General features: G+C 44.8%; 2 protein-coding genes across 4 annotated transcripts in view; one reads left to right on the top strand and one right to left on the bottom strand.

Moving 5' to 3' along the window:
• Nucleotides 1–20,669, top strand: part of Acox2 (acyl-CoA oxidase 2) — a 34,549-nt gene extending 13,880 nt beyond the window's left edge. The window contains exons 12-15 of the mRNA XM_052190245.1: nucleotides 950–1,055; nucleotides 4,087–4,304; nucleotides 15,813–15,945; nucleotides 20,293–20,669. Of these exons, the coding sequence (XP_052046205.1) occupies nucleotides 950–1,055; nucleotides 4,087–4,304; nucleotides 15,813–15,945; nucleotides 20,293–20,355 (520 nt within the window). The 3' untranslated portion in view covers nucleotides 20,356–20,669. The remainder of the gene's footprint in view (nucleotides 1–949; nucleotides 1,056–4,086; nucleotides 4,305–15,812; nucleotides 15,946–20,292) is intronic.
• An 803-nt stretch (nucleotides 20,670–21,472) lies between these two features.
• Kctd6 (potassium channel tetramerization domain containing 6) overlaps nucleotides 21,473–25,815 on the bottom strand; it is a 29,143-nt gene continuing 24,800 nt past the window's right edge. For all 3 annotated transcript variants that reach the window (XM_052190243.1, XM_052190241.1, XM_052190242.1), the window contains 2 exons: nucleotides 25,134–25,202; nucleotides 21,473–23,256 (listed from right to left, as the gene is read on the bottom strand). In XM_052190243.1, the coding sequence (XP_052046203.1) occupies nucleotides 22,570–23,256; nucleotides 25,134–25,160 (714 nt within the window). In that variant the 5' untranslated portion in view covers nucleotides 25,161–25,202 and the 3' untranslated portion in view covers nucleotides 21,473–22,569. The remainder of the gene's footprint in view (nucleotides 23,257–25,133; nucleotides 25,203–25,815) is intronic.

The following is a 25,815-nucleotide window of genomic DNA, read 5'->3' as shown; positions in this document are numbered from 1 at the left end:
GATATTGTGCTTATTCCTTGTACAATACCTTTTAATGCTTACGATGTGCCAGGCCCTGTGCTGAGAAGTGGGGATCTACCAGGGACTAGCCTGATAAACACGCAGGACACACAGAGCTAAGGTAGCTGGGAAGGTTGGGGAAGGGCTGAAGACGCTGCTCTGTGCCCCTGGCCTGGAACTCAGTGTGCCGACTGTCACTCCCCTGACGGAGCCAAGTAAGCGTTGCTTAATAAACAGTTTGTTTGCTTAACAACCAGATTCCAAAGGGTCAGGTGGGCACGCAGGGAACAGAAAATAGGGTGGAGGTTAATAGAATGGCAAATGACGAGGTTAGCAGTTCACGGGGCAGAGGGTGGTTTTCTAGTTTTGTAGTTCAGGACCTAAGTAGGACTTCTAACAGAATTGCCCTTTGAAGAAAAAAAAATTCTCCTCATCGGGCAGTAGGAGCTAACCAACAGAATGGCCTGAAATCCTAAAGGAAAAAAAAAAATCCTCAGGAGGCTAAAGCAAGAGGGTGCAAAGTTCTAGGTCACTCTGAGCTGTACAGCAATACACAGTCTCAAAAGTGAAAAGGAAACCCAGTTCTTTTGTTTTGGATTTGGTTTTTTCGAGACAGGGTTTCTCTGTGTAGCCCTGGCTGTCCTGGAGCTCACTCTGTAGACCAGGCTGGCCTCGAACTCAGAAATCCGCTTGCCTCTGCCTCCCAGAGTGCTGGGATTACAGGCGTGCGTCACCACCGCCCGGCGGAAACCCTGTTCTTTATTAGCTGTGTGATCCCGAACAAGTTAATGAACCTCTCTGGGACTCAGTTTTCCCACTGTAAATTGGGAATACCTGCCCTTAAAGAGACACTTATGAAGCCGTTAGCTCTCAGACAGGTGAGTGAGAGCATTTCTACTCTTGAGAGACCCCAGCAGCCCTTCAGTTCTCTCTTTTCTTTGGTCTCTAGGCTCATAAGAGATGCAGCGCACCATACACAGACCCTCATGAGGTCCGGGCTTGACCAGCATGACGCCTGGAACCAGACTGCTGTCAGACACCTTCAGGCTGCTAAGGTGAGCTTCCTGTCAGGTGACCCTGTGGGGTGTGTTCCCTCTCCTTGGCAGGACACTGTGCTAAGAAAACTCTAGTTCACATTCTTCCTCACCCCACCTCACAGGGACTGCTCTCCTCTCACTCCCAAGGCTGTATGTAGCCCAGGGAATTTTAATTAAAGAACTTATTTCCAAAGCATCCTGCTGGCAGCTCTTAGGAAGAGGTAATGAGGCGCTGCTACTGGGTTTGCTTCAGGTCATTCAAATAGCTCCTCCCAGAGAGAAAAGCAGGTCAAGTCTCCCCTCAGCCCCACAGGCAATCCTGGGACGTCTGATTCAATTCCATTATCTTTTGTGTTTGTGCACACTTCGCTATCGGCAAAGATTTGAGCGTGCACTCTGTGCTGGGCCTGAATACAAAATGGTGAAGACACTGCCTACAAACAGCAGTGTAGGCACGAAGTGTAGAAACTCCTATCACAAAGGAGGTCCCAGAACAGGGGAGGAAAGGGCTGCTGGCTACACTCCCTGCAGAGTCCAGAGGACTTTCCTGAAGAAAGGGGTGAACGACGGGCTGAGACTTCACGCAGTAGTCTGCTGTCTGAGTGCGGCAGAGGCTTGGGGGGGGGGGGGGGGGTTCCAGCAAAGAGAACCAAAGGTATCAGAACAGGAAGAAAAAGCCAAGCACCTCCATATGCTGGGAGACAGCGCAGATCTTCCTGAAGGGATGCCAGAGGAGAACTGAGCTAAAGTGAAGCCGGCAGAGCAGGGAGAGGAGGAGGCGGTTGGGAGGCCAGAGGCCTTCTGAAGCAAGGCAAGATGGCTACCTCTTTCCCTAGCAGGGAGGCTGACCAGTTTGGGAGGAGTGACCAGAGCTCCTTTCTAGAAGAGCCATACATGGTGCAGGGAGCGGGGAGCTGCAGGTGGGGGAGGGTGCGAGGAAAGGTCTGGAAGCTGATCAGAGGGAAGCAGAGGCAGTCCGGTCCATCCTGAGGGGATGGCTGTGAGCTCATCATGAGCTTGGTGCAGGCTGTGGGGAGAACCGGGAAGATACGGAAATATTGTGGTGTAGGATACAGGACTCAAAGTCGTCACGAGGTGGGATAGAAGTAAGAATGCCTCCTAAGATGGGACAGCTAGGATGGCAGTCACCAACTGAAGACTGAGGCATTCATTCCTAATCTCAAGGCCTGGGCCTGGGAAACTCTCAGAACAGAAGTCCTGAAAAGAACCCACAGAGGCACGCAGGCCAGGCCGTCAGGCAGGCTGAGCAGGAACGCCACCTGGTGGCTCAGCGTTCAACTGCACACACCAGGGCTGCCAGGAACTCTGCTGCCATCCTTAGTGTCTGGGCCACTCTACTGCCCTCTGTGCACAGACTGCCACCAACCAGAGGCTTAGCCAGGACTGTGCACTCTCCTCAGAGCCCAGAAAAGGAGCCACACCTGACCAATGTTCATTTATCTGCCTTCTAAACCTCTACTCTGACCTGAAACACACCGCCTCTCCTTGCCAGTGCGCTCTCAGTTAGCACAACGAAAGCGAACAGAATCCTTTCTGAAGTGGAGAGCACGACACGGAGGAGTAAAATAGCCAAGCCCAGGCACCATCCTTTCCTGTGCCACAAAGGCCCGAGTGTGTTCTCGGAGCTTCCAGGGAGAGGCCTGCTATTAAGGACTCCTCTCAACCTTTGGGAGAACTCACAGATAACAGCCCCACATTCAAACAGTCTAACAATGACAGGGGTCCTGAAGGCCGCCCACTGGGGCAGGGTTAGCATCCTCTAGATGCTGGGTTGAGTGGAGAGAGAACCCCAGGAAGGAAGTCCAAAGAGCCAAGGTTTTGTGGCAGTGGTCACTTGGTCACTGAAGCACACTGTACTAAGTGGTTAAGAGCCAACAGAGACAGGGCCTCTCCCACGGCCTAGCGAATGGCACTGTGTACATCCAGGGGCTTGTGTTTAGCTAGGATACCTTTCACACACACCTCAAACCACGCCCCATAGTGCACACGTGCATGCACATACTATCTTAACATGGAAAACAGTAAGTAGCTGTTTTCTTGGGAAAAGTGAGGCTGCTGCCCTTCAAGTACCCCAGGCTAGCCTCCAACGCTCATGTATTCTTTCTGTTTTCTAATGCTCCTGAAGCCGTCTCAAGCAAAATGAGAAATCCAAAGGCCAAATTTCACACTCCACCCAGTCCCCCAAAGCTCACACACACACACACACATAACACTCACATGTGATTATACATATTCACACCACCAGTCATACCTGGAATGAACAAGAACCCCAGGCTAACCTCCAATGCCCATGTATTCTGTTTTCTAATGCTCCTGAAGTCGTCTCAAGCAAAATGAGGAATCCAAAGGCCAAGTTTCACACTTCACCCAGTCCCCCCAAAGCTCACACACACACTCTCACACACACACACATACACACTCACATGTGATTATACATATTCGCACCACCAATCATACCTGGAATGAACAAGAACCCCAGGCTAACCTCCAATGCTCATGTATTCTGTTTTCTAATGCTCCTGAAGTCGTCTCAAGCAAAATGAGGAATCCAAAGGCCAAGTTTCACACTTCACCCAGTCCCCCCAAAGCTCACACACACACACTCACACACACACACACACAAACATACACTCACATATGATTATACATATTCACACCACCAGACATACCTGGAATGGACAAGAACCCCAGGCTAGCCTCCAATGCTCATGTATTCTACTTTCTAATGCTCCTGAAGTCATCTCAAGCAAAATGAGGAATCCAAAGACCAAGTTTCACACTTCACCTAGTCCCCCCAAAGCTCACACACACACACACACACACACACATACACATGCACACACACACACACACATGCGCGCGATTACACAAATTCACACCACCAGTCACACCTGGAATGAACAAGACAAAAAGTAACCACCAGTCCTCCAGGAGATACACGTACTCCAGACATCTTGTCAAGCTTCCAGAATGATCTGTGGAGCTGGGAATGAGCGTCAGTGGCCAGTGCATCTTTGTGTCTTCATAGGCTCACTGCTACTTCATCACTGTGAAGAATTTCAAGGAAGCTGTGGAGAAATTAGATAACGAGCCAGAGATTCAGCGTGTGCTCCAACGCCTCTGTCACCTCTATGCCTTACACGGTATTCTGACTGACACAGGGGACTTCCTGCATGACGGCTTCCTGTCTGGGGCCCAGGTGGACATGGCAAGAACAGCCTTCTTAGAGCTGCTTCCCTTGATCCGGTGAGTGAGCAGTCCCTGAAACCGTGGTAGACCCTGCTGCGAGGGCCAGTTCTCGCCCTAAGTGAAACCTTGCAAACTTGGGGTCTGGACAAGCTGGCACTTAGCACAATTATACCAAAAGAAAGCATTAGGACTTAATGAGAGAAACTTTAGAGGAATTGGGAGAAAAATTAGAAATTAACGTGCTTAAGATAATAAACTAGGGCCAGGCAATGGTGGTGCATACGTTTAATTCCAGCACTCAAGAGGCAGAGGCAGGCAGATGTCTATGAGTTTGTAGCTAACCTGGTATACAGAGTGAGTTCAAGGATAGCCAGGGTTATACAGAGAAACCCTGGCTTGAAACTGCCCCTAAAAAAGAAATAATAAATTAGTCCTTCACTTGAACTCTTGAACACTGGCAAGAAGGCAATGTCTAAGGAGTGGGAATAAAATCAAATCAACTACATATGAGCATGCCAATGCTAATTTTAATAATAACCAGCATTTAGTGAGGTTTGTGTACTTTTCTACGCATCATCTCATTTAATCCGTATAGCCTTTGAATTGGCTTAATCTCCTTGTTCTGCTGAGGAAGAAGTTCAGGCTTCTGTGAGTGAACTTATGCAGCATGGCTGACTAGGCAGGGGAATTAGGAACAGCACTCAGAGCTCTCTGACCACTGACGACGCACCGTCATCTGTGTGTTCAGCATTAAGTACATGTTATGCATATCCGTGTCGCTGTTGAATGTGCTTTGTGTAAATTCAGACCAAGTCTAATTATTGTGTTTTGATACTCCCTTAGCTTCAAGATAATTTTTTAGACTTAGTAATTTATATACTGATTTATAAAGCAGTAATCAATACTTTTAAAGGTAGAGCTGATCCTGTAAAATTTAGAGCCGTGAATACAAGCAGTATTCATTCTGCTATTTTTTTATATACAAAGTCTGACCTGACAAGACTACTGAAAGAAACAGGTATTAAACACTATTATTTACTAGTGTCAGTATAATATAAAAAAAAAAGTTAACTTGAAAATACAACATGTTTTGAAACCTTTCTAGGAACAAAAAAAGATGCTTATTTTGTATGGAGGGAATTGTCATTTCCCCCAAAACTCCCAATAGCTCTCATTATCAGTAAAAAAAAAAAAAAAAAAAAAAAAAAAAAAAAAAAAAAAAATTAGATTTGTAAAGATTTTCATAAGAGGTTAAAAAATCAACCAAGTTTTTTTTATTTCTAAAATGCAGTACTAACAAGCCCTGTGGCTACATGTCAGCACCTGGCTGATAGTTAGTGCCTAATAAGTGTTTGTTCGATTAAACCATCAAATATGGAGCCAGAGAGATGGCTCGCAGGCTCCCAACCAAACACAGCCATCTGAGTTTGATTCCACATGACAGAAGGCTAGCACCAGCATCTGTAGTCATCCTCTGACCTCCAACTGCATACCATGGCATTCCCAGCAAAGTAAATAAGTAATAATACAAACAAAACAGTCAAAAGCATACCTAATACAATTATACCAGGGACTAGACTTACCCTAAAGCGCTGGATCCAGTAGGGGGACATTGAGGGTGTAATTAGTACTACACAGTTCAAGTTCAGATTGACCTAACTTTCTAACTTTCTGAAATGATTAACATTTTAAAAACACAAGAAAAAAGTCACCTGGTCCTGGCTAGTGATGATCACACACATAAGATCCTTAACACCTCACAAGCACACAAGCATGATGCAGGGCGTGTGTGTGTGTGTGTGTGTGTGTGTGTGTGTCTGTGTCTGTATTTCTGTGCAGTGTGTGTATGTATGTGTGTGTGTCTGTGTCTGTGTCTCTATGAGGTGTGTGTTTATGTCTCTGTGGGGGGGTGTCTATGTCTGTATCTCTGTGTGGTGTTTGTCTATGTCTGTGTGTCTGTGACTCTGTGTCTGTGTTTAGTCTGTGGTATGTGTATGTGTTGTGTGTGTCTGTGTCTGTGTGTGTGTGTGTGTCTGTGTCTGTATTTCTGTGAGGTGTGTGTTTATGTCTCTGTGGGGGGGTGTCTATGTCTGTATCTCTGTGTGGTGTTTGTGTCTGTGTCTGTGTGTCTGTGACTGTGTCTGTGTGTAGTCTGTGGTATGTGTATGTGTTGTGTGTGTCTGTGTCTGTGTGTGTGTGTGTGTGTCTGTGTCTGTATCTCTGTGAGGTGTGTGTTTATGTCTCTGTGGAGGGGTGTCTATGTCTGTATCTCTGTGTGGTGTTTGTGTCTATGTGTGTCTGTGACTCTGTGTCTGTGTGTAGTCTGTGGTATGTGTGTGTGTGTGACTCTGTGTCTGTGTGTAGTCTGTGGTATGTGTGTGTGTGTGACTCTGTGTCTGTGTGTGTCTGTGTGTGTGTGTGTGTGTCTGTATGTGTCTGTATCTGTATTTCTGTACAGTGTGTGTGTGTGTGTGTGTGTGTCTGTGTCTGTGTCTGTATCTCTGTGAGGTGTGTGTTTATGTCTCTGTGGGGGGGTGTCTATGTCTGTATCTCTGTGTGGTGTTTGTGTCTGTGTGTGTCTGTGACTCTGTGTCTGTGTGTAGTCTGTGGTATGTGTATGTGTGTGTGTGTGTCTGTGTCTGTGTGTAGTCTGTGGTATGTGTGTCTGTGTGTGTGTGTGTCTGTATGTGTCTGTGTCTGTATTTCTGTACAGTGTGTGTATGTGTGTGTGTGTGTGTGTGTGTGTGTGTGTGTCTGTATCTCTGTGAGGTGTGTGTTTATGTCTCTGTGGGGGGGTGTCTATGTCTGTATCTCTGTGTGGTGTGTCTGTGTGTGTCTGTGTGTAGTCTGTGGTATGTGTATGTGTGTGTGTCTGTGTGTGTGTGTGTGTGTGTGTGTGTGTGTCTGTGTTAACCTGCACTCTGCTTTTCTAAGTGCTTGTTGTGGCTCCAATGACAGAGGCTGCCGACATATGCCTGGAAACCACAAATTGATGTACTTAACATTATGGCTCCTGAGTAGCCGGTCTTACTGCAGGGGAATCATGCAGGGAACAGACTTCCTCACTTATCACAGGTCTGCATTCACCATCATCTCCCTCAGGTTTCGGGGATGACAAAGCAAGGGCAGGACAGTATACTGGAGACACCAAAACCAGCTTCCAGTGAGAGCGAGTGAAGTGGCGCAGCTCTGCTTCAGCACGCTGAGTCCTGCTAAGCGCCTCCACTAAGGACGGATGAGCAGAGGTGGCAGACTGAACAGACACATTTATTTTTGGAACCTTTCTGAAACGCCAGTAAAAACATGAAATATGTATTTGTTTTGAGACAGTGTGTGTCCTATAGCCCAGACTGGCTTTCAACTTGCTATACAACCAAGGATAGTCTTGAACCTCTGACCATCCTGCCTCCATCTTCCTGGAACTGGAATGACCAGCATTGGCCAAAGCTCCTAGTTTTTATTCAGCACTGCGGTTTGAACCCGGGGCTCTGTACATGCAGGGCAGGCACTCTACCAACTGACTCCCCCCTTAGCCTTTTGTGGTGGGTTACATAGGAACGGTCCCCACAGACTGCCGTGCACTGCTTGGTCCCCAGGGAGTGGCTCTATTAGAAGGTGTGACCTTATTGAGGAGGTGTGGCTTTGTTGGAGGAGGTGTGCCTCTGTGGGAGCAGGCTTTAAGGTCTTAGAAGCCCAAGCCCAGGCTCAGTGGCTCAGTCTCTTCCTGCTGCCTGCCAAGATTCAGAATTCTAGCACCACGTCTGTCTGCCCACAACCACGATTCCCACCGTGATGATGATGAACGAAACCTCTGAACTGTAACCCAGCCCCAATTAAATGTTTTCCTTTATAAGAGTTGCCTTGGTCATAGTGTCTCTTCACAGCAATAGAAACCCTAAGACAGAAGTTGGTACCAGGGACTGGGGCTTTGCTATGATATACCTAACTATGCTGTTGTTTGGAGGAATGTGGATCTTAGAACTTTGGATTATGGCCGGGCAGTGGTGGCGCACGCCTTTAATCCCAGCACTTGGGAGGCAGAAGCAGATGGATTTCTGAGTTCGAGGCCAGCCTGGTCTACAGAGTGAGTTCCAAGATAGCCATAGCTATACAGAGAAACCGTGTCTCAAAAAACCAAAGAAAGAAAGAAAGAAAGAAAGAAAGAAAGAAAGAAAGAAAGAAAGAAAGAAAGAAAGAAAGAAAGAAGTAAGTAAGTTTGGATTAGAAAAGTAGTGGAATGCTTTAATTTTGGCTTAATGGGTCATACCAATGGGAACAAGAAGGTTCCCATTGGTATGGTGCTGAGGGTGACTTGAACTGTGGCCTGGCTCAGGAGACTTCAGAGGAGAATTAAAGTGGCTTGGAGATTGTCCTTTTGATATTTTGGCAATATGTGGCTGGTTTTAGCCCTTATCTGAGAAGTCTGCCTGAGGCTAAATTGAAGTTTTTGACCAATGGTGTTGGCAGAGGAAGCTTCAAAGCAGCCTAGTATTTACTCTGTTTTGTGGTTATTAGTATTCACTCTTACAAAGATTTATAATTTATAAAAGCAAGCTGAGCAAGTAAAAACACAAAATGTACAATCCAAGGATAAAAGGGGCACCAGGAAGGGGAATGGAGCTAAATCCTGTGCTCAAGGTAGAGTTGTGGCAATCCTAGAGAAAGTCAGAGACAAAAAAGAAACAATAATTTTTTCTCTCTTTTCCCCCTTTTATGTAAATATTTCCTTTATTTACATTACAAATGTTATCCCCTTTCCAGGTCTCCCCTTCAGAAACCCCCATCCCATCCCCTCCCCCTGCCTCTGTGAGGGAGCTCTCCTACCCATCTGCCCACTCCTGGCTTCCAGCCCTGGCATTCCCCTAGGCCGAGTTATTGAACCCCCTCAGGCCCAAGGGCCACTCCTCCCACTGATGTCCAACAAGGCCATCCTCTGCCGCATATGCAGCCGGAGCCATGCGTCCTTCCATGTGTAGTATTTGATAGGTGATCCAGTCCCCGACACTGTTGCTCCCCTCATGAGACTGCAAACCCCCTCAACTCCTTCAGTCTCTTCTCCAACTCCTCCATCAGGGACCCTGCACTCAGTCCAATGGTTTGGCTTCGAGCATTCGCCTCTGTATTTGTCAGGCTCTGGCAGAGCCTTTCAGGAGACAGCTATATCAGGATCTCTTCAGCAAGCACTTCCCAGCAATCTTCAATAGCAGCCAGGTTTGGTGATTGTATATGGGACAGATCCCCAGATGGGGCAGTCTCTGGATGGCCTTTCCTTCAGTCTCTGCTCCACACTTTGTCTCCATATTTCCTCCTGTGAGTATTTCATTCCCCCTTCTAAGAAGCACTGAAGCATTTACACTTTGTTCTTCCTTCTTGCAACTCATATGGTCAGTGAATTGTATCTTGGGTATTCTGACCTTTGGGGCTAATATCCATTTATTAGTGAGTGCACACCATGTGTGGTATTTTGTGGCTGGGTTACCTCACTCAGGATGATATTTTCAAGTTCCATTCATTTACCTAAGAATTTCATGAAGTCATTGTTTTTAAGAGCTGAGTAGTATTCCATTGTGGAAATGTACCACATTTTCTTTATCCATTCCTCTGTTGAGGGACATCTGGATTATTTCCAGCTTCTAGCTATTATAAATATGGCTGCTATGAACATAGTGGAGCATGAGTCCTTATTACATGTTGGAACATCTTCTGGGTATATGCCCAGGAGTGGTATAGCAGTGGTATAGTATATGTAGTATACTATATATAGTATATGTCCAATTTTCAAGGAACCGCCAAACTGATTTCCAGAGTGGTTGTACCAGCTTTCAATCCCACCAGCAGTGGGATTCCACTTTCTCTACATCCTTGCCAGCATCTGCTGTCACCTGAGTTTTTTATCTTAGCCATTCTGACTGGTGTGAGGCGGAATCTCAGGATCATTTTGGTTTGCATTTCCCTGATAACTAAGGATGCTGAACATTTCTTTAGGTACTTCTTGGCCATTTGAGTTTCCTCAGTTGAGAATTCTCTGTTTAGCTCTGTTCTTGATTTTTAATAGGGTTATTTGGTTCTCTGGAGTCTTCTTGAGTTCTTTGTATATATTGGTTACTAGCCCTCTGTCTGATGTAGGGTGGGTAAAGATCTTTTCTCAATTGGTTGGTTGCCATTTTGTCTATTGACAGTGCCCCTTGCCTTACAGAAACTTTGTAAGTTTTATGTATATTTTATGAGGTCCCATTTGTCAATTCTTGATCTTAAAGCATAAGCTATTCATGTACTGTTCAGGAACTTTTTCCCTGTGCCCATGTGTTGAGTCTTTTCTCCACTTTGTCTTCTATTAGACTAGGTGTGTCTGGTTTTATGTGGAGGTACTTGATCCACTTGGACTTGAGCTTTGTACAGGGAGATAAGAATGGATCAATTTGAATTCTTCTACATGTTGACTGCCAGTTGATCCAGCACCATTTGTTGAAAAGGCTGGATTTTTTCCACTGAATGGTTTTAGCTCCTTTGTCAAAGATCAAGTGAACATCGGTATATAGGTTTATTTCTGGGCCTTCAATTCTATTCCATTGATATACCTGTCTGTCACGGTACCAATACCATGCAGTTTTTATCACGATTGTTCTGTAGTACAGCTTGAGGTCAGGGATGGTGATTCCCCCTGAAGTTCTTTTATTGTTGAGAATAGTTTTCACTATCCTGGAGTTTTTGCTCTTCCAAATGAATTTGAAAATTGCCCTTTCTAACTTTCTAACTCTACAAAGAATTGAGTTGAAAGATAATGATTTTTTTAAGAGAAGACCAATCAATAAAAAACATTTCTTAAAGAAATTTCTTAAAGAAAACTCAAATTCACAGTCCATCTTGTGAAAGACACATCAAGGGACAAAAAGACAAAGAAACCCAAAAGATGGCAAAACATCTATAAAATAATTCAAGAAAATTTACCTCAAAAGAAAGATACAGAGTTTCAGGTTGAAAAGTCCCACAGTGCCTACAAGCAGGAGAAAGCTGCCCCCAACCCCAACACACACACACACACACACACACACACACACACACACACACGGGAAGGAAAATATTCAGGGAAGCAGGTAGGCAAGTGTTGTGAGGGAGCAGAGGGCTCACCGAGGCTCCAAATGCTTTTGCTCTAGTTTTTGTGTGGTGCTGGGGATCAAACCCATGGCCTTGAACATGGTAGGCAAGTACTCTACCTGTGAGCTCCCGCTCCAGACCTTCAAGCATGGAAACAGGCCAAAGAAGGCCTGGCCAGTGGGGTGATTGGAGGAAAGGCCTGAGAATACAGGAAAGGGATTTCTAGGAATCAAATGGCTACCAGGAAAAAGCATCAGCCAAGCTGAGCACAATGTAGAAATCACAAAGGCAGGACACTATAGTGCTTGGTGTGTCTACCTAGAGGCCAGAAATGAGGCCACAGAGATGGGAAGCACAGCTGAGGGGAGAGTGAGACAAAGGGAGAGAACGGGTAAATAACTGAAAACTACAGATCCGGGCTTTCACCCTGTGAGAAAGGGAAGGTTTAGAGCACAGGACACTTACTATAACCCACAACAACCCAACATGTGTATATTCATGCCTGGGGGCGACACACATGTGTAGGAGCATATGCACGCTTTTGTAATATAGGGGTCTGTTCTGTTTTGTATGTATATATGTGGGTGTACATGTCCTGGAACCCACAAGCAGGCTAGATGGACGGGGCAGTGAGGCCTAGTGATCTACCTGTCTCCATCTGCGTGAACTTACAAATGCTCAACACGACGCCTAGCCTGCCCCCACCCCCTATGTAAGTTCTGGGAATCAAACTCAGATCCTCAAGCATTTTCTCAACTGAGCCATCTTCCTGCTTCATACACATATATATTGACTAACATAATGCAGGGGCTGGGAGTGCAGTTCTAAAGGTAGACCACTTACGTGTTCAGGTGCATATGGCATAGGTTTAACCTGCAGCCCCTAATTAATCATTATGAATAACTAATAAATAGCAGCAAGGAGACAGGTCTGGAAGCTCGGACAGTAATCCAGGTGAGAGGTGATCAGGGACCGCCGGCTGATGCGGTGGGAGTGGACAATATTTGGACATGCTCTGAAAACAGGAGAGGGTTTGCTGACTCTTAGATATGGCACAGGATACAAAAAGGAAGTCAAGCCATTTATCGTAAAGGGGAAGGCTACAGCAGGGCCAGGTTTAGATAAGCTAGACAAAATCAGGAGTCTGTTAGGTATTCAGGGCACTGGAAAAGCCTGTTAGAAAACTAGTGCAGATGACACTGGATGGATGTATTTGGAAATCAGTGGTATGGGGCTCATACTTAAAGCTGTGAGAGATGATGTCATCAAGGAATGAGCGAATGAGAAGTGTCAGGACCCTCCAAAGACAGCAGGGGACTAACAGTGAAGGGCTGGAGGTGAAAACTGGCATTAAACCAGTCCTCGCCAGAATGAGCCGGACTGACAGAAGCAAACAAAATACTCCTGAATCCAGGTAAAAGAGGAGCCATGATCTGGCGTGGATAAGGGAAGGAGGGAGCAAAGCCATGTTTGTTTATTGTTAAATTTCATTTTATTTCATTTATATTATCTTTTTTTTTTAATTTCAGAATCCCTTCTCTACTTTCTGGATGTTACTGGCATTTTTTATTGTGTTTCATATCTGTAGTGTCTTGCTTGACCTTCTTAGCTCTTTGAAGATTTTGGAGATTTTTTAAAAATGTTTATTTTCTATTTTTAAGGTTTCCTTTCCCTGCAGGTTCGTTTGTTTCCTTCAAGGTGTCTTGTTCTTGATTATCTGGCTCTCCGCCTTTTAGATTAAGGGCTTCTCCCTGTGATCCCCAAGTGTCTGATTTTAGGTGAAAGCGAGGCGCTAACTAGCCACACCTGGCTTGAACTTCAGTTTTTAATTTTATGAGTATGACTCCGCATATGTAAGCGCACCACACATGTGACTCCACATATGTAAGCGCACCACACGTGTGACTCCACATATGTAAGCGCACCACACGTGTGACTCCACATATGTAAGCGCACCACACGTGTGACTCCACATATGTAAGCGCACCACACGTGTGACTCCACATATGTAAGCGCACCACACGTGTGCAATGGCTGAGGAGTTACAGACAGTCGGGAACCACATCTAAGTGCCGTCAGCTAACCCCAGAGCAGCCAATGCTACTAACTACTGAGCCATGTCTCCAGCCACCCCAAAGCTTGTCTTAAGAGAGATGACAGCAAGTGTCTACACTGCTGGAGTGACCCTGAGGGGTTCTGATACTACACAGGAAGGAAAAGTATTGTCTGGAGTATTGTTCTCCAGTAGGCAAGGGCTCAAAGCATCTGGCAGACCACGGAATGGGTAGACTCGAAGCACGAGAGCAGAGATAACTGGTACTAAGAGGGGCTCGGTGTAGCATGCTCAGGGGTGGGAAGCTGTGGGAAGCCCTTATGACTTCCACTCGATCAGATGCAGTCACTCTGGTAAGGAACGGGGAGGTGGGTGCTGTAGACTTGAAGACAGAAGAGACTGTGAAATAACCACAAGGCAAGTGAGTCACTGAGACAGAGCAGTGGAGCAGGGCTGTGAGGCTGTGGCTCAGCTTAACTGAGCTCTCGGGACAACGGTGTAGCTGGCCTTTCCAGACACACGTGATCACATAGGTGGTGGCAGAAAACCACTGAAAACAAGGAGTGGGCTGGCCTAAACCAGCATGGTGAGGAAGAAAAACTACTTAATATATTTTAGGAGGAAAAATACAATGGTCCATAGACTTTCTGCTGACTGCAGAGTGACATGAGACCACAAGGGTCATAAGGGATATTAAACAAGAAGTATACAGTTCATTGGCTCTTGCCGAAACAGGAGGCTCATTGGTAATTGTCAAAACAGGATCAAAAGCCAGCGAGAAGGCTTGACGGACAAAGGTCCCTGAAGCCCAGACTGACATGAGTTCACTCCCCTGGCTGACGATGTGAGTTTGATGCCTAAGAGTCACATGTGTGGAAGGGCTGCTGACTTTTCACACGGAGTGTACAGTTCAAGGCCAGCCAGAGCTGCATGAGTTCTAGACCAGCCAGAGCTATGTGAGTTCAAGGCCAGCCAGAGCTACGTGAGTTCTAGACCAGCCAGAACTGCAGTAAGACCCTGTCTTTAAAAAAACAAAAAAGTGAAAGTTCAGACCAACCTTAAACAAGACCATATCCCAGAACAAAATAAAAAATTAAAACCTACAAATATAATTCGGTATATTATGTTAGCCACTTCAAATGTTTTGATGTCATACAGTCATCATAATGTCAATACTGAATATTAATTAATCTTGTCAAGATCACAACTATATTAGGAGACAGGAAGGCCAAGGGGAGAAAGCATATGGCTGAGGAGATGGGTGTGAAGAGAAAGCTGCTCGATAGAGCCAAGTGTGTGGAATGTATCTGCAATCCCAGCCGCCAGGCTTTGGAGGGAGGGAGAAGGGGAGGGCGTTGAGGGGATTACTTGCCAGCATGGGCTGCACAGAGTTCTAGGACAGCCTGGACTGCACGGTAAGATTCTGTCCCCAAATGGTAAATGGTAAGATTTACTCCCCAAAAAGGAAACCTTTGCTTTTATAATAGTCAATGGATAACAGCTAAAACTGAAGCATCAAGAAGTTGTTAGCAACTTACTTACATACACAGATAGGTAGGTAGATAGGTAGATAGATAGATAGATAGATAGATAGATAGATAGATAGATACATACATACATACATACATACATACATACATACATAGTCACATACATACATAGGTACATACATACATGCATACATTCATATATGGAGATGTTTGTGTAACTATCAGCTAAAAGACTAACAACGTCTCTGGGGAGAAGAAAACTGGAATACAGTTGCTGGGTGTTCCAGTTGCTTTCTGTTGCAATAAAAAACACGGCCAAATCAAATTTGGGGAGGAAAGGGTTGATTTGGCTCTTGGCTGCAGTCCATCATCAAGGCAGGATCTGGAGGCAGAGACTGAGAAAGAGACACCGTAGAGGGATGCTGGGTACTGGTGTGCTCCCCGTGGATTGTCCGACTGCCCTTTCTGTACCTGCCCAGAGGTGGGACCTTCCACAGGGGGCTGGACTCTCCCACACGAACCATTAATCAAGAAAATGTTTCACAGACATGTCTGCCAGCCAATCTGATGGGGGCGTTTCCTCAATTGGGGCTCCCTCTTCCCAAGTGACTCAAATTAGTATCAAGTTGATAAAAACTAACCAGCACACAGGGAGATAGGATATTTATTTCATTTATTTATTTTTTTCCAGTGTTGAGAATTGGACCTTAGACGTTATGGCCACCAGGCAAGCCCTGGTTTTTAAATAACAAGCCTTAAAGAACTCTTTGATTCTTTATCAGATAGATACCTGATTTAAAATAAAACCCTAATAAAAAGGTGAATTATTTAAATAGTCAATAATGATTCAACTTCTAATTACTTCCTGTGGGTTGATTAGATTCCTAAGAGCAAGGTGAAATGCTCACAATTTGTTTCCTCTCTCAGGAAGGATGCCATCTTGTTAACCGATGCTTTCGACTGCACGGACCATTGTTTAAACTCGGCACTCGGCTGTTATGACGGACACGCCTACGAACGCCTGTTTGAGTGGGCTCAGAACTCCCCAGCCAATACTCAGGTAGTTGAGTGAAACCCATTATAAATTATGTAAGACAGCAAAGAACAAGCAGTAAATACATCTCAGTGTTTTTCCCATTGTAATCGATTCTTCTTAGGCTGAAAAATCACTTGGCGCAGTGCATCTGTTTAAAATACTTTCAGAGGATACATAAAAGAAACCAGGGGCGTGGCCTGGCAGGAACTGAAATCAGCAAAATGCACAGCTCAAAACATGGAAAGGGCATTAGGAGAAAGGCTCATTTCTAAATCATGGCTTGGCGTACTCAGAGGCATATACTCACAGCAGCAAGCTGGTGTTTACATTAACAAAACTAAGATAAATCACAGCAGTGCCCAAACCATCCTATTTCCAGCCTTTCGGCTCTGTTCTATGTAGATAAGCACACATGCAGAGGTGACGGGGAGATGTGAGGTTCTGCTGTCAGTGGGCAGGAAAGGCACAACCATCGTGAGGGGATGGTAATGAGGCCGTCTGCGGAGCGGAGGGAATACGAGAAGGCCAGCTATGCCAGCCTCACTGGGCAAATCTAAGACCATCAGTGGGTACTGTACTTTGAATCCAGGAAGCCCATAGTAAATGATTAGATTTACACTGCTATAATCCCAACAAGGAGTCTATCTATAAGCACACACACACACAAGTTGTTTCACAGCGCTGGGTATATTAGAATTTATAAAGCAGTGTTTTTCACATGGCAAAACTTTCTCTTTAGTCCAACTTAGGAAAGCTGTCGGAGAGCACGGTGACAACACTCAGGCGTTCACTAACACGTCACCAGGTGTTATTAGACAGCTTGTCTTGTCACACATCAGAGCTTAGCTTAACATTATTAAAGTCATAACCTCCAGGATGGCTGCCAGATACAAGGTTGGTCCATCTGAGTCAAGCACCATCCACAAGCAGACATTGTTTTAGCTCAAGGAAACAGAAACCACTTACTTCCCCGTTTACTGCTCCTTACAGCTGAGCTACTTCTAGTACATTACTAAAGACCTCTGTCCTTGCTAGTGCTTAAATCCTGGCACAAAATCAAAGCAGTTCTTCCCAAACCAGCCTACATCCCACGGTCTCAAGAAAGACGTGTGCCCTTCGGTACCCCATAGAACCACTGCCACCACCACCCCCCCCCCACCGTCCACCTCTCAGCAAATGCCGAGACACATAGTTCCGCCCTATTTAATTGGCAGCACAGGAAGACATTCCTCTCCCCTAGATGCCACATGGTCACTAAAGACTCAAGTAGGTTATCTTGCTTTTCTTCATTCTTAAGCCTTTAGTCTGGAAACCATAGCAGATTTGTAGAAATGAGATCTGCTACCCCACCTCCCTGGCTGACTCTGTAAACTGATGATGTACTTCATCCTGTTCCTTTGATTCTACTTCCTTGACCAAGGATGCAGCTTCTTGTGGCCTACCTAATGGCACAGAAGCAGCAGTACATACTGATGCCACACACACTCGTCAGCCTGCCTTACACTAAGTGACAGGTGGCAGTGTGGCTCTTACATGCAGTTTAGGAATGTGAGGTCACACGTGACTTCGACTTCATTTAGTCAAAATGACACGTGGCTGACTGCTAATGTATAGCCACATGAGCTTCCTCTTCTGGCTCCTTTGAAAAGCACCGACATTTTTGAAGTCTAAATAATTTTGATTTGCCATAATTCTGAGGTGCAGCAGACATTTTTACAATTGAAGAAGGCGTGTTACAGATATTTTAAGTAAGTTAACAAGCAGCTATGCTGAAACACGCCCTATGGACAGGAAAGTACACGTGGGATCATATGTCACTGGTATTCTGCCGGAAGTGAAGTGCTACGTGCTACCATGCATGCCTTAGCTCCACGGAGTCTCTCTGTGTAGGGCAGGCTCTGCTGAGTTTTCTCCCCAAAGAGGATAGCAGCTCCCCTAGCATATACTCTGTGACGCCTGCTTTTGGCTTTCTGATTGATCTAGAATACTGCCACAAACGGATCTACCTCCTCACATGAAATCACAACCATGTGGTTCCCTAAGGAACAAGGAGGCGTCGTTAGGGGCCTTTTCAAACCAAGGCCCCTCCCCTCTTTTAGTGTTTGCCTGGGGAGCTTGAGTATTACAGGCTGGCCTTGAATTTCTACCCTCCAAATGCCAGGATTACACATGACATAGCCACACCCCAGCAAAAATCCTTTTCTATTGTAAAGGCATGTTCAAGGAACAGAGAAGTGTTAAGCACATCTGGTTCAGCCATTCAAAGAGTGTTTACTGTGCACTGCTGGTGTGGAAGAAACAGTGGTGTAGATCTATGCTAAGGACCTCATAGTTTTACTGTGGATACGCAAAAGGAAATAAACAAGAAGACAGCATGGAAGACTAGGGTTTAGCTATGAAGAAAAGAGATCGAGACACTACATTAGAAAATAATAGGAGCACTAAAATCAGGAACAAGACAAGGCTGTCAACTCTCTCCGTATCTAGTCAATACAGGGAGTTTTGGCAGAGCAAAAAAGACAACTAAAAGGATACAAGTCGGAAAGCAAGAAGTCAAAGTGTCACTATTTGCAATTGATATGACAGTATATATAATATATCATACATATCACATGTATGATATGATATGATATGACATATATAAGTGCCCCTAAAAATTCTACCAGGGAACTCCTACAGCTGATACACACCTTCAGCAAGGTAGCTGGAAAAAAAAAAGTAGCTTTCCTATATATAAATGATAAATGGGTTGAGAAAGAAATATTACTCAGCTGTTAAAAATGATGACATAATGAAATTTGCAGACAAATGGATGGAACTAGAAAAAAAAATCATCCTGAGTGAGGTACCCAGAACCAGAAAGAAAAGCATGTATGTACTCACTTTTGATGCTAGCTGTAAAGTAAAAGACAATCCTGCTACAGTCCACAGACCTAGAAAGGCTAAGTAACAAGAAGGGCTCAAGGGGTGAAGTGTGAATTTCCCTGTGGGAGGGCTGGGGGGATGGGGACAGGAACCAGAAGGAACAGGTTTCAGTTGGATAGAGGGAGAAAGCACTGGGAGAAACCACTGGAATTGGGAGAAGGGCATCTCAGGGACGAGCTAGAAACCTAATGCAATGGGAACTCCCAGGAATCTACAAGGGTGACCTTAGCTAAGACTCCTGGCAATGGGGGATACAGACCCTGAACTGGCCATCTCCTGTAACCAGGCAAGAGTTCCAGTTGAGGGACCAGGACACCAGCCCAGCCACATAACCTTCAACCTACAATTTGTCCTGTCTACAAGATGTGCTGGGGTAAAGGGGTACAGAAACTGTGGCAGTGGCTAGTAACTGGTCCAACCTGAGACTCATGCCGCCCTGACACTGCCTGGAAGGCCAGGACCCAGAAGCTGGATAGCCCAGAGACCTAGGATAGAACCACATGAATGAAAAAAAAAAAAACTATGAAACAATGCCTAATGATATTCTGCTATATGTATAGACTGGTAATTGTCATCTGAGAGGCTTCATCCAGCAACTGATGGAAACATTAGACAGAGCTCAGGGAATCCTGCAGAAGCAGGGGAAAGGAAGGATTATAGGAGCCAGAGAAGTCAAAGACATCACAAGAAAACACTCAGAGTCAACTAACCTGAGCTCACAGAGACTGAACTGACAACCAGGGAGCCTGCATGGGACTGACCTAGGCCCTCTGCACGTTACAGTTGTGTAGCTTGGTCTTCTTGTGGGACTCCTAAGAGTGGGAGAAGGAGCTGTCTCTGACACTTCCGCCTGCTTTCGGGACCCTTTCCCTCATACTGGGTTAACTTGGCCAGCCTCAATACAAGGAGAGGTTACCTTGTCTTACTGGAATTTGATACGCCTAGTTTGGTTGATATCTGCCCTAGCAGATGGGGTGGGGGATACAGAAAGGGGGGGGGGGGACTGGGAAGAGAGAAAAAAGAAAAAAGCAGACCGACAGACAAAAGAAAGATACTTAGAAGCTGCATATAGAAGAAAACAGGAAATGATAGGAAAGCTGCTCTGACACAGAGTATTGCCTGATTCTACTTTCTCGGTCCTTACTTTGTGATTTGTGTTCAAAGACCCTCAAATAGCAAAAGGCTTTTATTTATATTACATTCCAAAAGTGAAGAAGAAGCTGTAGGGTTTTCTCTTAATCAGGCACCTGCATACACAAGATCTGCCTCACAAAGGATGCCTTTTGGGAAATGTTTACCATATGTTCACACCGTGACTTTCAAAAATAATTTGAAAAATTAAAACTCTTAGGTAATGTTACTTTTTAAAAGTGAAGTACTTAATCTGAAAATGAAGTCATTAATTCTAAAAATGTTCTTTTAATAATGTGCTTCTCATAAACATAGGAGAACCCTGCCTACAAGAAGTATATCAGACCACTGATGCAGAGTTGGAGACCCAAGCTGTGAAGAGGCTAAGGACTCGGGACCGAGACCCTCGCTATGGCACACCACACACACACACACACACACACACACACAAAGAACCTGAAGCACATGGCAGAGTGCCGCCTGTTCAAGTCAGTGAGTGAATCAGTCCACAGATGGGTGTTCATCAGATTGTTCTGTTACTGAGTACATTTGAAATTCTCCCTTGTCCGGTTGTAGCATGTATTTGGCCAAATGCTAGAATTTTGCTTTAAATACAGCAAAAGCCAATAAACGTGTTAGTTACTACATGTGTTGCTTATTCATCTAGGGGGATGCTGGGACTCAAAGGTCAGAAAGATGTCAACAGGCACTCTACCACCGAGCTGGCCTGTGGCACACACGTACTTTCGCTTCTCCTGGGCTTCACACAGACACACATGCAGCCCTTCAAAGGTGCCCAGGTGTGCTATCATCTAAATCAAATAAATAGAGGTGCTCGGAATGTAACATACCATTCTTTTTTTTTTTTTTTTTGATTTGGTTTTTTCGAGACAGGGTTTCTCTGTGTAGCCCTAGCTGTCCTGGAACTCACTCTGTAGACCAGGCTGACCTCGAACTCAGAAATCCACCTGCCTCTGCCTCCCAGAGTGCTGGGATTACAGGCGTGCGCCACCACTGCCCGGCTCATACCATTCTTTTAAAATTCAACTCTTCTGCAGTAAAAATTAAGATTTCATGAAGAGACAGTTACCTCTTCTCACCAGCTCATCAATATACCAAAGCTATAACAACCTGCCAATAACATTAAAGTATCCTAGTTTGAAGATGAGGTAGTTTTGAGTTTCTGTGGTGGTGATGGTATTTGTATGGGGTTGGGGAGGGGGGTTAATTTATCAAATCTTAAATTTTCAAAGAAACTGTTCTTGGAACAGTCTCACAGAGAAGAGGAAAAGGGTGTCTTGTCTTCCCTAGAGCCAAAACCGCAGAGGTCTACAATTCCCCTAAAACAGGGAAGTTACCATGCAATGCTCACAAACCAGAAAGTCTCTCATAATTAACACACTGTTTCCTGCAACAACTTTCAAGCACCAGAATCACACCAACCCTGGAACCAGATAACACTGAAATAAGCAAATGCACACACATTTCCCCAAGCGTTTCTGATCCTTCACTTCGATTTATTTCTCGGAACTTGAACTTAGGCTTCATAATAACATACATTTGTAGCTACTGCGATTCCTGAGGGTAGACTGGTGGGGTCATTTTGTCCTCATGCGCAGCACAAACTGGAATGAGTCATCTCCAGAACTATGACAGTTGAAAACCTGTAATATTCACTGTAAACTCTACCTGAAAACAGTGTTGCACTCTTTAGACAAAACGGCTTATCTCTCGTTATACAGTTGGCTTTATAAACTACAATCTAATGTTCCACTGTGTCCTGTCAACCCTATCAAAAATGTGCTATAAGCAGTTTAATTGGGACATAAATGATGCACACTTTCAATGAAGAATATGATGTTCCCCTTATATAGCAATAAATACAACCCTTAATATTTATATTCCATTTTTTATTAGATTTTTTTCTTTCCTGGTAGACAGTACCCTTGGGAATGAAACTGTACCAGGCATAAGGTTTCTACCACAGGGACATTTTGTATTGAGAATCCAATATAAATATTTCTAGTCAGACATTTCCATGGCTACAGATATTTGGTTGCTTGATTTATATGCATAGAAAGAAACAGTTGTCAAAACTGTAGAAAGCAGTCCTTAACAAGTACCTTTAGATGACTGGCCAGTCTTCCTAATACTACAATACTGCCTACTGGTCTGGAAACTAGGTCACCCTACATGATATTCTGATTTTTCTCAAAGTCATCATGAATACCCTCTTTAATCTTTTATTCCTGTGTTTTTAGCCTTCCAGTCGTGTCAGGAACCACATTATCAGAAATCATTTTAGCACTGTTAAGGGTAGATTATATACCATAATGATTTTCAGATCTCTTTTTATAAAAATGGTTTCTAGAGACTCTGAACAGGCACATGCATACTTGGAAACAAAACAGGGAGGAGACTGCTCACACACGAAACTTCCCTCTGGTCCTCAATGCCTTCAAATAAATACAAATACTGAAGAAAAAATTAAAGAGGGAAAAAAAAAGAGGGCCCACACTAAACCACAACAGTCTCTTCCGTGTCCCAAAACGTGGGCTTGCGAGAAGCTCTAAGCTGAGGGCCCGCCGTCGGTCAGTCGTCCGTCTTGCGGGCCAGTCTACAGAAGGTCCAGTTGTGTTCCACTGTGTTCTCATTGGCCCGCTCGCTCATGTGATGCACCCGAGTATTTCGGATCGTGAAGCCCTGCTTCGTAATGTATTCCATCAGGTGGACCCGGAGAGAGACTTCCTGATGGTAATCACACGGTCCAAAGGTGAAGGAGACCTGGCAGTCTCTGGTGTCCATCATGTGTTTATTCCACTTGGTGAAATGGTTTGAGATGCCTTCTAGTAAGGAATGGACTTTTGTGGTGATGGTTAATTGGGTTATGATGACGGCCACAGGATTGGAATATTTAGAAAGCTTCCGAGTACTAGACAGCTCTACAACTTCTTCAAAAGTATCCATGGGATACAAAGGCTTGGGGTCATTGAGACACTGAATTAAGGGCTCGATCTGGTAGAAATCAGCCTCTTTCCGAAGCAGATCAAACTCCTTAAAGTCAAGGGGGAGTGTCAATTCTGAAGTCCGTAGGAAGTTGAGGACATAGCGGAAAAGCGGTCCGTCTCGATCAATGAAGTAATTGCCTTGAGGGTCTCGGGCTGTGGGGAAGTCACCCCCAAACATTGCCCCAAGCATAGAATCCGGGTAGCGTGTCAGCGTGGTGAGAGACGTGGTATACAAGTGCCCGCCTACATTCAACGTGACTGGGTCAGTCATCTGCAAGGTTTAAAAATCCAGTTAATTACCTGGAACCTTAAAATCCTAACTAACAAATTAAGAAAAGTAATACTAACAAGCAAAGCATAAGATCCTTTTAAGCTAATATATCTGGCCGCACTGGGGGACAAAATGGCATTACTTCCAATGATAAAACCTGTTTGTTGGTTTCAAACAGAATAAATCTAATCCTTCAAAAGTTCACTATAAGCCTGCCAGGTGTGACCTTTAGTGCCACACAGTGAAGTTAGAATCTGAGGAGCTTTCTGGGTCACATCTGCCTGCTTCTACTTCCCTAGTGCTCGGATTAAAGGTGTGTGCCACCACTCTTGGCAAAACCTTCAGCTTTTTAAAATTTAACATAAGCTAGAATATAAAAATAATCTGATGATGTAACAATAATTAATTTAGGGATTCCGTTGGGTTTTTCTCCTCAAGGGAGTCGTGAGATCTATTTTTTTTTTTTGAGGCAAAGTTCCGCACAACTTAGGCTGGCCTCACAGTCACTGTATAGCCAAGGATGGTCTAGAATGCCTGATTTTCCTCCCTTGGCCTCACTGCTAGAACAGTGCTAAGATCACAGGTGTGCACTGTCACACCCAGCTGAGGAAAAAAATATATATATTCATTTCTCTTATATGTGTGTGTTGCCTGTGTGCGTGTATGTGTACTGCATTCATGCCAAGGGCATGGCTCTAGGAACTGAGAGTTACAGATGGTCGTGAGCCACCGAGCAGGCGCTAGGAGCCCAAGCCAGGCCTCTGCCGGGGTGTAAGCGCTCTTCACTGCGGCCGCGTCTCCAGACCCAAATGTATTTTAGAAATACAAATTTGTTTAGAATCAATCTTAGTAATTTTTTAATGGAAGCAGCAGTTTCTTTTCTGGCTGCTGTTGTTGTTTTTGTTGTTGTTATTGTTGTGAGAGCATCTTACTATATATAAAGCAGGCCAGAGACTCACAAGCCTCCTGCCTCTACCTCCCAGGAGCTGATATTTCAGGCCTGTGCCACCATGCCCAGGGAATAAGCTGCAAACACTAGATTAAAATACATGGTTTGGTGAACCCAATCTAGCCCATCTTCTAGCCCCAAACTACCACATGCCGAAGGGCTGGGATCAGCTTTAAAATATCGTAGCTGACTGTGTATCCATTTTTATAACATTAATGTTGTAATCTGACCTTTAATTCAGAGAAGCAAGCTTCTCAAAATAACACACCTTCAGCTTTAGAAATCCTATTTAGGAAAAAACAAGAAATGGTCTTCAGGTACTAAGAAAGCAAAATATGTCTTACCAGATAAAGAAGAAAATAGGGAGACATGAACACATGTGAGAACCACAGGTGAGAAGAAACGATTTCTAACTATTAATCCCTTTACTGCAATAAAGAAGTCTCCATTCCATTATCCATAGGCCCTTCAAGCATCAGCATCCCATGAACAGAGAATTTAAAAAGCAATATACACCAAAGGCAGAAACAACATGGTGTATCTGAAGTCGGTGACTATGAATAGTTACTAGGGCAGCAGGAAAGATGCCAGGAGTTAAAAGCCATGTGCTTGTGCAATGGACCCAGCTCCATTTGGGTGCCTCCCAGCAGCGCCAGGGGATCAGACGCCCTCTTCTGACCTCTGAGGGCACTGCAGGTACTGCTTCCCCCACACATAACAATTTAAAAAAAGGTTATTTGGAGAATATGCATTGAGTCCTCCACTAAAACGTCAAACCAAATAAAAATGCCCTTCCCCAAATACATCTACGGAAATTAGAGAAAGCTGGACAGACTCATAGTTTTTATCCTTTTACAATAAGCCTATGAATGCAAGAAGAGAAAGACATCAAAATTACTTGCCAGCCTTAAAGTGAGGAAGCACTCACCATATAGCCCCAGTCTCCATTATCCATCTGCTCCGCACTGCGTCCTCAGAGCCCAGGAGCCAGGGAGCTCTGCAAGAAGACAAACAGACACAGAACCGTGAAATGGAGACTAAGGGCTGTTCTGCCAGAATGCAGTTAGTCTGACCTCACACAAACTCCTCATATATGGTCAACTGGGCAAAGATGCGGAAAGAAAGCCAGGTCCTGCTCTGTCCTCACCTCGGGAGCCCACACAGCACAAAGAACTAGTCTACACTTGGAGAGAGAGGAAGAGCTCATTCAGAGTCATCATCCCGGCTGACTGGATAGCTCAGCAGGTAAAGTCGCTTGCCTGACAACCTGAGTTTGACCCCTGGGACCCTCATGGTGGAAAGAGAAAACTGACTTCCACGTGTGTCCTCAGAGCCCACACTCACTCCCACGCACCCACACACACAAAATAAATGCCATAAAAAAAGTTACAAATTTTGTCACTCCCCCAGAGATGTAATTTTTACATTTTCAGAGAACATCAGAATTAGGACTATGACCTTCATAACCAATTTTTGATCATCAAAAAGGTCATGTAAGGGAAAAGGACGGCAATTCCTTTGGACCAGCATGCCAGCTGTATAAACTAAACATCTCAGTAAAAGCATTTAAAATCACGAGCTTCAAAAGTAACAGTCGTTTTCCAAAAGAA

This window comes from Apodemus sylvaticus, chromosome 8, assembly GCF_947179515.1.
Source record: "Apodemus sylvaticus chromosome 8, mApoSyl1.1, whole genome shotgun sequence".
Classification (NCBI taxonomy): Eukaryota; Metazoa; Chordata; class Mammalia; order Rodentia; family Muridae; genus Apodemus; species Apodemus sylvaticus.
Note: the sequence above shows the minus strand (reverse complement) of the source record. Positions and strands in the feature narration are given on the sequence as shown.